The sequence below is a fragment of the Phoxinus phoxinus genome (genome assembly GCF_949152265.1).
Source record: "Phoxinus phoxinus genome assembly, chromosome: 16".
Taxonomy (NCBI): domain Eukaryota; kingdom Metazoa; phylum Chordata; class Actinopteri; order Cypriniformes; family Leuciscidae; genus Phoxinus; species Phoxinus phoxinus.
Genome location: NC_136891.1, coordinates 21,795,839 through 21,809,903, shown reverse-complemented (window position 1 = coordinate 21,809,903; position 14,065 = coordinate 21,795,839). Strand labels below are relative to the sequence as shown.

Genomic DNA, 14,065 nt, shown 5'->3' with positions numbered 1-14,065 from the left:
TCATGTCTATCCTTGCATTGTTTACTTTTTAGAGAGAGTAATAAAACCGTTGATGATGCAATAAATTGATTAAATAAACAAACAACAAAGTAAATAAATATTACTTTGTCAGCATCATCATATGGCATGCCATCAAGTAACTTAGCTACTGTCGTTGTATGTATAAGAACTAGCCTACATGAGCATTAGGCAAAACCTCTCTTTGGTTTCCAAACACTAAATAACAAATATGTTTTAATTAGGGCATCTTGTTTGTTTTCTTTAATGTAATAAGTTTGTAAAAAACACTCACGGTTCCAGTATACAGGATAACAGTCTTTCCCTTTAATGTCCACCTCGTAGAGTCCTCCACGGACACACACTGCCTCCACGTTGATGCTGTCTGACTCCAGCTCCGTCTCGTCTGTTGAGCAGCATCCCGCATCCGAGCTCTCGGGTCCCGGTGCCGATGCCGCCGCCGCCGCGGACTGTCTCCGGACCGCCGGGGCTTCACATTCTGACGGAGACTCGAATAAATCCTCTGCTTCTTCACTGGCATCCCTCCGTTTGACCTCGTTCGGGTTAAGCTCGCAGAATTTGCGATAAGCCAACTCAATTTTCAGAGAATCGTGTCCAACAAACGGTTTCCAGGTCCTCTTGTCCTCTTTGTAGAACCAGCGCACCTCTTCGGTTCCGAGTTCCGTTACAACTTCCCCGCGGTGCCGCGAGCTGTTTGAGCGGTTGCGCTTTTTCGTAGTGACGTTCCCGTCGCTCTCGCTGTAGTTCAGGTCGCTGGGGATGTCGAGATAATCCGAGTCCGGATCAGAACCGAGACGGCCATGATAGACGGGGAAACCCTCTTCCACCAGGCCTAGCATCAGTTCGCGTTGGCCTAGGGGCAGCGGCAGATGCACGTCTATGCCCGGCTGCACCGCATTCATCCCGCCGTGTATCGCGTCGCTCGTGAGCTCGTCAAAGCAAGACGAATACGAATCATCCATCCTTCCCCATTCATTTCCGCTGACATTTTCTCTGCTTTCCGAACAACTCAAAGACGTTTTGTCCTGACAAGCGCTCATCGCCGTCAACGCTTTCTGGAAAACAGCAAACGTAGCGATTTCAGCACTGGTCAGCTGATTATTATAACAACAAATCTAACGATGTCAAAACCTCTCCTTCCTCCGGCACGACCAAAGCGGCCAGCATCTGTACAGATGCGTCAATCACAGACGCCGAACCTGAAACGCCATTGATTAAAAGCGAATTCACGCTTACAGTCCTAAACTTACAGGGCGGACACGCCAACCTGTTCACTTTCCATTAATATGCCGACTGTATTTATCCCTTGTGGAGCCCCTCTGCTCTGTAGCGACGTCCGATGAGTGAATGAATCTTTATGTTGAGTCGGATCTTGCTGTTCACAGAATCAGTCTGAACGAGTCGTCGAACGATCCATCTGTCCGAGCGGTTCTCAGCCGTTACTGTTCGAATTCGAAACATATCATTTGTCACAGCTGACTGGAATATGCCTTATGTTATTTATATGGCTGATCAATTATGAGTAGGCCTAGTATTAGGATGCTATTTAATGCTGACTGTATTTTAAATCACTTTGTTTTTATGAGCATTCACAAATGATTGTGAATGCAATAATTATTTTTAATCAAAAGTGTATAACACGTAAATGTGCCACTTTAATTTCTGTAATAACTATCATGAAACCTTGAGTTTAATTTGCCACTATTCAGTTATAGCCTATTGTGGTGTGAGATTTATTTATCAAAACATTTTTCAATTTCAAGACCTTTTTTTGGAAAAAGTTATTTTTTTGGCTTCACCGAATATTTGAAAGGGAATGTAAAATGTTTTACTCAAATATTTCTGAACAATTTTCACATTCATAAATGTGAGTACCTAATATAAAGCCCGACTTTATTGTTTTGTTGAATGACGGCTGTGCATAGTCAGACAGCATGACTGTTGAATAAGAAAGTTTGTGAACTGCTATGTATTTTACATTTTATACCCACACTTATTCGGATTTTTAAATCATTGTTGTGTGTTTATTTTTGTATATTTAATTGTATGAGGTTCAACATTTGAAGTTGCACATATAAATAATGTAAAAAAAATTAGAGGGTCATTTATGGAAATGTCAATTTTTCTGTCCCTAACCTTTACAGAAATATAACACTTAAAAAACACTTTAGAATTACCATTTCTTTACATTTTAAAATAAAACAATATGTTATTTGAACAATTACACCTTCTTGAGCCATCAAGTGGCAATATTTTATTTGTTATTATATTAATTATATAGAATTCCAAGCACCACAGAAGTGCTCGTCCCCACAGTCATGTACAGAGGGGAAAATGCTTTATTTTGAGGTCAATAACAGGTTTTTACACCATTTAAATTACAATAATTATACATAACTATCTAATATATTATGTAAATGACATGAAAAAAATGCAGAATAAATATTATAAAATGTATAATGAAAGTAGTGGTCACTGGTGTTATACCGTTAAACAAAAATCTCTTATTTTGAAATAAAAATCACACTGATGACATCACTTGACTTCCTTCTTCCAATTTCCTGAATATCTATGAAGAAAGGCCCATAGTAAATCCACTGGCTCTTTTCAGTTATCAGACATTTTCTAATTTATCTCATGATTTAATATGAAGCTTTTAGTTGAAGTCACTGGTATGACCTACTTTATTGTTAGGGATTTGTAAAAATCTAGAATATAAATGGATTAAACTACTTAATTTAGTTAGTATACCATGATTGACAACATGGGGTTTGATACCTTGCAGCAGCCATTTTGTAAAATGAAATTTTCACTGGTGTTACTGTCACTGGTGTCACCTTTCTTATGGGTAACACCAGTGACTCCCATTTAAAGATAAACTTTATTCAAAGCTATTAATTTAGATTGTATGCCAAATGTAACAATTTAGTCTCATATACTTAGTTGAAGAATAATGATATTTGGACTTATGTATGTCATGGTGATTCATTGTGTCACTGGTGTTACTGTATTTTTTCTGTTACATTAAATACAATGTCACATGTGACATGATAATAATTTTACATCCATTTAATTCTGCTACACTCAAAAGTTATGATTTAGGATTGCATCATTACTTGATTTTAACTGGTTTTCAAATATTTTAATCGTTATAGCAAATACATGGTTGCGCAAATGAACTAGCATCATTCAAGCACACTTTTAACTGATTAAAATAAATAAAACATAATCTCCTTATTTGTTTCATTATTATTATTTTTCAGTAACTCTGACTATGTGTGCTGGAAAAAAATAGAAATAATATTTCATAAAAACCTTTAATATTGCCAAAAAAGTAAGGTAACACCAGTGACAAAAAAATGGTAGCCTACATGCAGTCTTTAAATAAATGCACAAAAAATATAAAAAATCATTAAGCTGTCATTTATGTGTATTCATAAAGTCAAAGAGTAATCTAATAATGTGGTCTAAGTTTAAAAGTTAGAAAAATAAATCCATTTTAAGACATCTTGCCATACCAAAAGTGGACGTTTCTGTAGAATGACCCTGACACATGACGCCGCAATTACGCGATGACGTTAAAAACGGATTCTGCATTGAACCGGTTCCATGCAACGATTTGTTTGAAAGAACCGATTCGCAGGTCCTCCTCCCTATGCGTGACGGTATTTGTGTCATGTGCGGATTTGGTTCTCTGGGCCACCGTAGTAGGCTGTCACAACCGGAAGTTTACGTTGATGAGTCTTGCAGCCAGACTGAACAGGACAACCGAATTATTATTATTTTTTTAATGATTTTATTATGCGTGCAGGCATTTAATCGCATTGTATTAATGTGACACTTTGAGCATGGCCGCGGAGTTTTTAGTGATGTTGTATGAGTATTCTCCTCTCTTTTACATTGCTGTCATATCGGTATGTTTCATCATCACTGTAGCTGCCGTGTTGGGCTGGTAAGTCAATGTTGATAAATGAGCATTTTAGGCCAGTGTTAAAGTGGTGAACTATGTGTTATGTTGATTTCTCTCAGTCTGAATTGTGGATCTCCAGTGAGTTAGGCTAGTTCCTTTTTCAAAGCAGAAGTTGCACTCTTAATCTTTGTCTCACTAACTTTAATATCTCCTGTCAAGGTTTGGATTTGATGTTCCCGTCATTTTACGCAGTTCGGATGAGACTGAATCTTTAATTCCTGTGCCTGAGAGGAAGATGGTGCAGGTGACCAATCCCTTCGCTTTGGAGATGGACTCTCCGGCTGGGACAGTAACTGGTGAGAATCAACTCAACAATGTTCAATCCATTTCAAATGAGTCAAAGGTAGTCCATGAGAGTGTGTGTTTTGGTTGTGTCAGAGGGTGTGAGCTTGCGGCCGTATTGTCTTGAAGACTGTGTCCTCAGCTGTTTCTGGGGCTGTGGGGTCCCGACGCTCCAGGCGGCCCTTCAGAGTCACCAGCGTGGGCTCCGGCTCGACACACCGGAGCGGTTTCAAGAGGCTCTGCAGTTAAGCTATCTTCACCACCAAAGCTTCAAGTATCCTTTTAATTTAACTATTATAATAGTAATAGCTCTGTAATAACATTCCACATTGTCCTTCCACCAGATCCATATGTGAAAATTGAGGTAAGCTGTGCAACTTTTTACTTGAGCTGTACAGAAAATATCTCAATCTATTTCAGGATGTGTGTGCCATCAACTAAACATTAGCAAATTGCATCAAATGGCTTTAAAAATTACTTTTAGAGACAGAACTTGCCTCACACATTAAGGGTAGACTTATCTACCCTTATCTTGTCTGATGAATGCACATAACTGCATATAATATACATAAATGAGTTAAATCTGTATCGTCATGATGATTTACTTAATGATTAGCTCAATTATTTCCGCAGCAATATTATGGACTTTTTAAATATCACTGTAGAAACATATGCCTGTATCATGAAATATATTCTGTCATTTTTTACTCACCGTAATGTTGATCCAAACACGTATAAATGAACACTAAATATTTTGAAGAATGTTAGTAACTAACCAGACAGTTGATGGTAGCCATTGACTTCTATAGTATTTTTTTCCTACTATGCAAGTCAATGGATGCCGTCTACTGTTTTATTACCAACATAATGCAAAAGATTTTACTTTGTGTTCAGCAGAAGAATGAAACATTTTAATTGTGGGGTGAACTATCCCTTTAAGTGGAACATTGAGTGATAATATTTCAAAGTGATTTTCACAGACAATAATAATATGTTATTTACCTGCATTGGAGACAATTACATTGTAAAGAATCTGCATGAAAACAAACCTGGAAAGAAACACAAGGACTTCAGGAGAAAAGCGAATGCATTCTTAGTGTATTCCAGTGATTATTCATGGGAAATATCAGGAATCAATCAGGAGGATAGCATACCACAAATGTGCAGTATATGTTGTCTTTTTCACACTGATTCAGCAGAATATAAAGGTGAAAAATTAAGTCAGGAGGAAAATAATCCATTGACTGAAAAGAGCTCTTGCCATGGATATTTTTGTTACCATGTCACATTAGAATACCAAGCTTTACACTATTCTCCTGACATCTGAAAATAGAGCATGAAGGACATTTTACAGCTCATTGACTCAAACTGACGGATACATATTATTTGTGGAGCAGCAGTATGATTTGAAATGTGAATGAAGTGAAGTGTTTTAGAATTTGTAGTAAGGCCCTGTCCCAAATGGCACACTTCCATGGAAGACCGCAAGTGTTTAGGGTGCCATTTGGTAACAGGGACTAATATTGCATCTGTATAGTGTGCCTTCCTGACTAAGAGTCACGTGACGTGACAAACAGATCTTACACCACTCCCTTAAATTCATAGATGGAACACAATGGCATATTTTGTCCTTAACATAATACAAGTATACAGAAAGAAGAAAAATTCAAATACTTCACCCAGATGCCACCAGATCTCGGAGTAACCGATTTTGGGTTGCTCCCCCGGGACCGATACCCTTTGGTAGCTGTTCTGACACTGTCCAGTATGGAAACCAGGGACGACTACAATATCGTAAGCAGCTGAGAGTCTTTCATTATCAGATTTGTTTGATGGGAACAGGTGAAGTCTGTTAATAGCCTGTTGCTTTCTAGGTGGCCAGTGTGACAGTCCTCCATGTTCCTGATGTCAAATACAGACTCTCTGCCAGAATATTGTTCCAGTATCTTCTCACGGCGCATGGAAACTTTTACGACCTGAAGGTATGAAAATGTATTTACAACATTTTGTATGCTCATTTTGATCACATTTAACCTTAATCACCTAGCGTCCCTGAAGCAAAATGGGACAGTGCAGTTAATTAATTTAGCATTAATTTTGTCTCATGTGCTTAAAACTCTTCACAGCCTCTCTTCATGTCAGCAGACAACAGCAACTTGTCTGGATCCACAGAGCCTTCGACTAGCACTCAAGACGCGGAGCCGCAACCTGAAACGCCATGTGAAAAGGGGGAGGAGTCTGGTTCAGAGGGGGAGTGGCCTGATACTCAAGGCAAGGACTGTGTGGTGTGTCAAAATGCACCGACAAACAGAGTGCTTCTCCCATGCCGACATGCATGCGTATGCGACGGCTGCGTGTGCCGCTTCCAGCACTGTCCGATCTGCAGAGCTTTTGTCCTCGAATCCTTTGCGCTGTCAAACCGACAGGCTCACGATACTGAAGAGGAACCTAAACCTATTTAAAGTCAGTATTAAAGACAAGCCTTTGCTGGAAAGGCTAAACCCGAAAAGGAAACATTGTGGCATCTTCAAGGTTAAGAGATGCAGGCAGCTGACCTTTAACCCCACATATGGACACTTCTAGAATTATTTCAATGTTAGGCTTTTGAAGTTGGATGTGCTTGTAAAATGTGTTTAATATGGAGATTTTAAGTTGAATAGGATATTTATTTATTTTTTCAATATATTGGTTGAACTAACAAATACACGATTCTGAATGACTCATTGTGGAGTTTTCCTTGTGGAGATTGAGGTACAGCGATACGGTGGAAAAACCATGGGAGTATATTTTATTCTTTCTTTCTTTTATCATCAACTTTAATGATGTGGAAGGAAGCAGGCCAGGCACACATTTTATATAACTGATCACACAGAATTATAAAGAGCCGTATCATTTTTCAGGTCTACATACTCGGCCAACAGGTAAAGATTTGTATTAAATTGGGGTTAAACGATGCATTAACTGAACAACTGAAGTCACTTGATGGTAGCAATGGAAATGTTTTCAAATGTTGACAAAATGTATTGCAGTAACTTTAACAAAAAAAGTGTTGTGTCCATGGACAGTGTTGATATCTGACTAACCCCTCACGTTTATACTTTGCACAAAAATGTGGTTTTATACAGGTTTGTAGTCCAGTTTGGACTCCAGCTTCTTGGAGTCTGCCACCTTCCTCACAGCTTTCATGAAATCCTCCTGAGTCACATAATCATGGTCGGCACGAATGGCAAACATACCTGTGGGACAAAACAGAGGTGGTCATACACTGGAGAGAATCAAATGTTCAAGGTTAGCATTACACCCAAAAAAACATCTCTCCATTAACAGCTGTTAAAAAAACAAATGTTGACATGCAACATACAATTCAAAATGGTTTCATTTTTTTTTTGTCCACATTTCTATGGACATCTGAAAAATATTGGACGTGCTGCTGCAGAAGTGCATAAACCAAGTTGTCATAAACATAAGAATGCTTCTAAAGTGCTTCAAACTAACTCGCCCTATCAGGTGCTCTAGCATTTGACAGTTTCTCTGTAAATGTTAGAAAGTCAAGAAAGCAACTGTTAAACTTCACTGGCAGTGCATTTAGTTGCTGCTTTTGTTTTTCCTTTATGGTGGCCAGGTTTTAGAATGTAATGTTTATATTTTAAACCAGTTCACACAAATTATAGTCATAGATGATTCATAACCCTTTTTTATAGCCTTTAGGGACACATTAGGGATTTTCACACTTGAAATAGTTAACCCTGGGTCATTCTATACCCAGGCAAACAGAATCCTGGGTTATCTTGCTTCACATTGCTCACAATTTACCCAGGTTAACAATTAATTCTGAACTTTCAAAAGATGTCGTTTCACACTGTTCATTCCTAAACCTTGGGTTAACGTCCTAATTTGCATATATGCGGTGTGGGACAAACCCCTTTCATAAAGACTCTAGCATTTGGCATCCTTGAATTATATATTGCAGACGGTCCTGTCGAGTTTATCCTAAATGGATATATAATGAAACTGTCTCCTCTTCACTCTAGTAGTCACATTTTCAGTCACTATTTTACATTTTCAAGAGTAAAAAGTGATGCAAACCCGCTACTAAATTACAACGGTTAAAAGTGGGGGTTAGAATGGCGATAACCCTGGGTTAAACAGTGAAAATACCTATTGTTTGGAGGGAAACATTGGCCAGGATGTAGAAAAACAAAACAAAAAACTAAAATGAGGCGTTTACATGAAACTAAAAAACTTTTGCATTTTGGCTATTCATTTGGGATTCTGAAACCAGGTTTCAAAGTACAAGTTTTTGAATATGTTACCATTATCGTCTCTGTGTAAACTACAAAAACAATTGGCAAAATAATTGTTCAATGCAGCTCTAATTATATTAGCATGGTGCACTTTTTTTTTTATCAAGATCATTCTTGTTCCCTAATATGACTGGATCTTGTCTTTGTATATACATGCTAGAGCATGGCAAATATAGTTTCTTTAAAACAAACTCCTTGATTTGCACTTTTCAATGTGACATTTCCTACCAGCTTCAGTGCACACATTCCTCAGATCTGCTCCATTGAAACCGTCTGAAAGCTTGACGATGGCTTCATAATCTGGAGACAAAAGGAAATGTGATGAGAAAGGAAATACTCTAAGAAAAAATAGTCACAGCTATTAAAAAAGAAACAGGAAAGGAGGCGCACCTATATCTCCATGCTTGGTGATGGGCCCAGAGTGGATCTTCATGATGTCCAGTCGAGCCTGTTCATTGGGCAACTCAATGTCTACGGTGGGGAAAGAAAAGTTAAAGTTTCCAAGTACAGTCACTGAATGTGTAAAGACAGAGGATACTGAAACACAAACGTACGGATCTTTCGGTCCAGTCGGCCAGGACGCAGTAGGGCAGGATCTAAAGTGTCCGGCCGGTTAGTTGCCATGATCATCTTGACTCTATGTAGAGTATCAAATCCATCCATCTGATTCAACAGCTGATATAGAGACAAAAACATTTAATTATGAGATTAACATGGTTTTTATTATGTACATTTTGATATGCAGGAAGGTCTTCAATTAAATTTGGCTTTAATAGACAAGATACAACTTTATTGAATAAAGAAAAAAAATGGCAAATTGACAAATTTTGAAACCTCCATAAGTGTCCTTTGGATCTCTCTATCTGCAGACGTTCCTTCAGAAAACCGACGTCCACCTTCAAAAACAAAGCGTCTGTTAATATAAATTCAGAACAACTGCACAATTCCCATGGCTTGAATACGATGTGGTGAAGAGCATTACCAATAGCGTCGATCTCGTCCATGAAGATAATGCAGGGCTGATGGTCTCTGGCATAGTTGAACATCTCTCTGATGAGTCTGGCGCTCTCACCAATGTACTTGTCAACAATGGAGCTGGACACGACCTGATAAGCAACATGTTTTATTCAACGCTATGACCTTGTAGCATAACAGTTGACTTGTGTCAAATGTACCTATACTGCATAGTATGACTCCAGCTGAATAGTTAATTTACTGCATCTAAACCAATATACCTTCAGGAAGTTGCAGTCCAGCTGACTGGCCACAGCTCTGGCAAGAAGGGTCTTTCCAGTGCCTTTGAAAAAAATATACATGTATATTTGTGTGAAAATAACATTGGTTTCATATTCGCAATAAATAGATCAACAACAGGCAAGTGTCCACCAAACCATATCAGTGTGACTGACCTGGAGGTCCGTACAGGAGGCAGCCCTTGGGAGGGATGATGCCCACTCTCTGGAACAGCTCAGGATTGGTCAGAGGAAGCTCAATTACCTACAACAGGGAATCCATTATTAAAACCGCTCAACAAGTTCAGTTAAGTCCAAAGCTGCATGTATGCTGTAATGCACAGATCCAGCCTTTTAAAAACTGTTTTACCTTCAGACATACGAGTGTTTAAGCTCAGGTCAGATGACTGGGTATCAGATTTATACCTGATTTTGATACATATGAAAATGGTCTAACAAAATTATTTGATATGTTCTTCCTATTTAAACACCTAATGAGCCAATTTGCACTCGATTATCAGCAAAAAGATAATATAAATGCTTGGTTTTGTTTTTAAAGAAATTAATACTTTTATTCAGCAACGATCAAAAGTGACAGTGAAGATTTTAGGAAAAAGAAATCTAATTCAAATATTTTTTTCTTTTGAAATCTATTCAAATAACATGTATAACATAGTATGATATAAAAATATATATTTTTTGTGATGTCCATTGAAACATCACAACTTTTATAATAATAATAATCTCGAGAAGCAAATCAGCATATATTATTTGAATGATTTCTGAAGGAGAATGTGACATGAAGACTAGAATAATGATGCTGAAAATTCTGCTTTGCCATCACAGGAATAAATTAAATAAATAAATATTAAAATAGAAACAGTTATTTTAAAATGTACTAATATTTCACAATACCACTGTTTTTGCTGTATTGTTGATCAAATAAATGCAGCCTTGTTGAACATTTCATCAGCTGACAATATTATATCAGTGTATTTCTGACCTCTCTCAGCTCACGGATCTGCTCGGACAATCCACCGATCTCAGAGTAAGAAACGCTGCCAGGATCTTCATGGGACATGTTGTACACTAGAGGATCCACCTCCCGAGGCAAATACCTTTTTTTTAAAAGTATTTAGAAAACAGGGTTCTGGTAAAACGTACCAGCTGAATATTAAATATACAATTTTATATGCACAAATTAACCTAGATTGGCAACTTTGAGCACAAGCAGAGAGACTGAACCTCTTACCTCATGATAGTGAGAGTCGTCATGTCCAGTGCCACTCTAGTGCCTGGTTTAAGCTTGCTTTTATCCAGCTAAAACGACAACATATGGCCAGGTAAGATAAAGGACATGAGATCTGACCATAAAACAAAGCATTTAAATATCATCTTAGAAGACATATTAATGGGAGATATAGATTGACGACTATGCAAGTAGTCTGCTATACTGTTGTAAGAGCTCAGTGATTTACAAGCTATCTTTTTGGCTATATAACTGTGATCAACTGCAGCAAATTGCATATTTTTGGGACTGAGGAGTTTTTTCCTCCTCGAGTGTAAACTTCATATAGAGAATGGGAATGTGATGTCAGCCGCGCAATGCAGTCTGGGACTTTAGGACACAGACAAGAAGGGACATGAGGTAGATGTTAAAATGTATACTATACAGTTAAAACATAATGGTGAACGCTTACTGTCTTATGAACTGCCATAGCCAGTAGGGATGTGCCAAAAAAAATCGATTCACAGAAGAATCTAGATTCTCATTTGCAACGATTCAGAATCGATCTGAAATGTCCAAGAATCATTTTACATTTTGACAAGCGTCCTTGACAGGGCGGCCAAAGCTTTTTTGCAGATCAAGTCGGCGGGGGTGTGAACGTACAGTCAGCCGCCAGCTGCAGACCAACGCACACTGCAGTGCTTCACGAAACTCCCTGCCAACTCCGAGAGGGCAAAGCAAAAAAAAAAAAAAACTCGGTCTATCGCTGCTTCATCGCCAGGTAACTTAGGGGTAGGACTATTATTCATTTTGAAAGAAGCACTTTATTTTCATAACTTGTTATTCTTTAAGTTACTGTGTCTGACTGAGAAATATAGATGTTTTTTTGTCTTCACCGGTTGTGTTCTACATGATAATCGAATCGAATCGTTTTGAATCGAAAATCTTTTTGAATCGAAAATCGATTTTGAATCGAATCGTGGCCTCAAGAATCGGAATCGAATTGAATCGTGAGATGGTAAAAGATTCCCACCCCTAATAGCCAGTGTTGGTCAAGTTACTTGGAAATAGTAATTAGTTACTGATTACTTCTCCAAGAAAGTAATCCAGTTACTTTACTGATTACTTATTTTCAAAAGTAATTAGTTACTTTACTAGTTACTTTACTTCAAAAACATGATGCACGACCTGAATACGCTATAAAAGCAGACCTTTCAGCCTAATTCTATTCTTTCTGCATATTCCATCATCTAAAATTGAATCAAATTAAACATTCTATTTTTTAAAACTTGTTTAATTAGTTTCAATATTTTAACTTTATGCACATTGCATCAACCAAAAATTTAATTAAATGCAACAGTCTCAGACTTGAAGAAAAATGTTGAACATTTAACCAATTTCTGCAGAGTCCACCATATTTTAACGAAATACACAAAGTCCTTCTTCTGTTAACTTATATTTCTGCATATTCCAGCATATAAAATGCAAATATTTTTTTGTAAAATCCTCTATTCGAATAGATTCAAATAAAATACAGCAATAAAATGTGTAATTGTGTAAATTACGAGTGTAAGCAGTTCATAAAAAGCATTAAAATAAGTACAGCTGTTTTTCTCTGGTGATTTATAAGTTGTCATTGTATGCTCCTGAATGGTTCCTAAAATATGGCATCCACTACTCAGAATGCAATGCACAATGACGTAGATTCCCACTTTATATACTCCTAACCCCCATACTATATGAGCCATAAAATCCAATATATATGTGCATGTGAGTGTGCTGTCAAATCGATTAATCGCATCTAACATAAAAGTTTGCATATATATATATATATATATATATATATATATACACGCACACACCAAGGTTCAATACTGTTCCTTTTTTTTTTAAAGAAGTTTTTGTTCATTCATGTCAAGCTTAATTATAAAGTACAAGCAATACATGTACCTGTCTGCGACATCCAACAACATAGCGTGGGCCATTGGTTGCTTTGACAATAACTACAAAAGAAGAAGAAATTAAGAAGCAGAGCAACATTAGACTGACTAAAAACTACAGCAGAATAAAGGTGTTCTGTACTTACATTTCTCCTCTGTCAGTTGTTTCAAAACCTCACCAACAATCTACAAAGACAATGAATTGATCAGACCATCAGAAAAGCAGATACCCGCCTCATTTCATGTTAAATGTAAAATAAAACACTGCATCTGATTTAGATTCGACCTTACCTGTCCCACACTCTGTAAAGCTTTCAGATCATTCTCAGACTTCTCATACTGTTTAGTGAGTTCCCTCAGCTGCTCTCTCACTGAAAAGGCCCAATGAAGCGATACAAAGTGTTTATTTACATATACAAACATGTGATAAAAGTTTCATCTTCTTCGTGTATCAGATATGCTAAACATCCATTGGCGAGTGTTTCCTCAAGGAGAATAACTGACTGAGAAATTCCTATTTTTCATTGTACAGATAATTAAATTTAGAAAGAACGCTTAAAAACATGCTGTGTACATTGATTTCATAATGTGAGTGATATCTGTCGGTAATCTTAGCTGTTACCATTAGCCGCTAATTCATTTCGGCACTGCATGACAAAGCGACTTACAGCAGACTGTCGAAATAAAACAAACAACAGCCGGAGACGGTGCCGAACTGGTAAATAACAGTCTGACGTGGACAGAAAGACATCTTACTCACACTCTTTGAGGCGTCCGTCAATCTCTTTATGCTCTAGTAATTTTTTTCTGTAGTCTTGTAAACCTTTCTCCCTGGTATCCGCCATGTTCACTGCCGCTCCGCTCTGTCTTCTTCTTCTTCGTGCTGTTTAACATCAGCGGTTGGCAAAAGCATGTGACGCGCATTACCGCCCCCTACTGCACGACGAGAGCGCTCGCTCACGGACAAACGCCAACAAACACATTTGTTGTTGTTGTTTTTTTGTCAGATCAGTGGCGTCTATTGGTGTTCTTTGGGGTTTGTTTTCACCCTACTCACCTCGTTCGCGTTTGTCTGTTGGGGGCAGTGTGAC

The 14,065-nt window shown here is 37.8% G+C and overlaps 3 protein-coding genes across 5 annotated transcripts in view; 1 reads left to right on the top strand and 2 right to left on the bottom strand.

Moving 5' to 3' along the window:
- The window catches only part of ddhd1b (DDHD domain containing 1b), a 23,173-nt gene extending 17,796 nt beyond the window's left edge, over nucleotides 1–5,377 (bottom strand). The window contains exons 1-2 of one of the 3 annotated variants that reach the window (XM_079639134.1): nucleotides 5,273–5,377; nucleotides 293–1,073 (exon numbers count right to left, since the gene is read on the bottom strand). In XM_079639134.1, the coding sequence (XP_079495260.1) occupies nucleotides 293–1,073; nucleotides 5,273–5,278 (787 nt within the window). In that variant the 5' untranslated portion in view covers nucleotides 5,279–5,377. Of the gene's footprint in view, nucleotides 1–292; nucleotides 1,413–5,272 lie in introns of those variants that run through there. The other 2 variants (XM_079639135.1, XM_079639136.1) reach the window with 2 other exon arrangements.
- cgrrf1 (cell growth regulator with ring finger domain 1) lies at nucleotides 3,625–7,304 on the top strand. Its single transcript, XM_079639138.1, has 6 exons — nucleotides 3,625–3,970; nucleotides 4,148–4,284; nucleotides 4,367–4,544; nucleotides 5,917–6,064; nucleotides 6,145–6,252; nucleotides 6,397–7,304. The coding sequence occupies exons 1-6, from the start codon at nucleotides 3,867–3,869 to the stop codon at nucleotides 6,730–6,732; spliced, it is 1,011 nt and encodes a 336-aa protein (XP_079495264.1). The 5' UTR covers nucleotides 3,625–3,866; the 3' UTR covers nucleotides 6,733–7,304.
- psmc6 (proteasome 26S subunit, ATPase 6) lies at nucleotides 6,656–14,065 on the bottom strand. The gene is made up of 14 exons (XM_079639137.1): nucleotides 13,735–14,065; nucleotides 13,266–13,345; nucleotides 13,121–13,160; nucleotides 12,985–13,037; nucleotides 11,059–11,126; nucleotides 10,810–10,924; nucleotides 9,984–10,071; nucleotides 9,810–9,871; nucleotides 9,557–9,680; nucleotides 9,409–9,470; nucleotides 9,129–9,249; nucleotides 8,965–9,045; nucleotides 8,803–8,874; nucleotides 6,656–7,506 (listed from the first exon to the last, which is right to left on the bottom strand). The coding sequence occupies exons 1-14, from the start codon at nucleotides 13,817–13,819 to the stop codon at nucleotides 7,388–7,390; spliced, it is 1,170 nt and encodes a 389-aa protein (XP_079495263.1). The 5' UTR covers nucleotides 13,820–14,065; the 3' UTR covers nucleotides 6,656–7,387.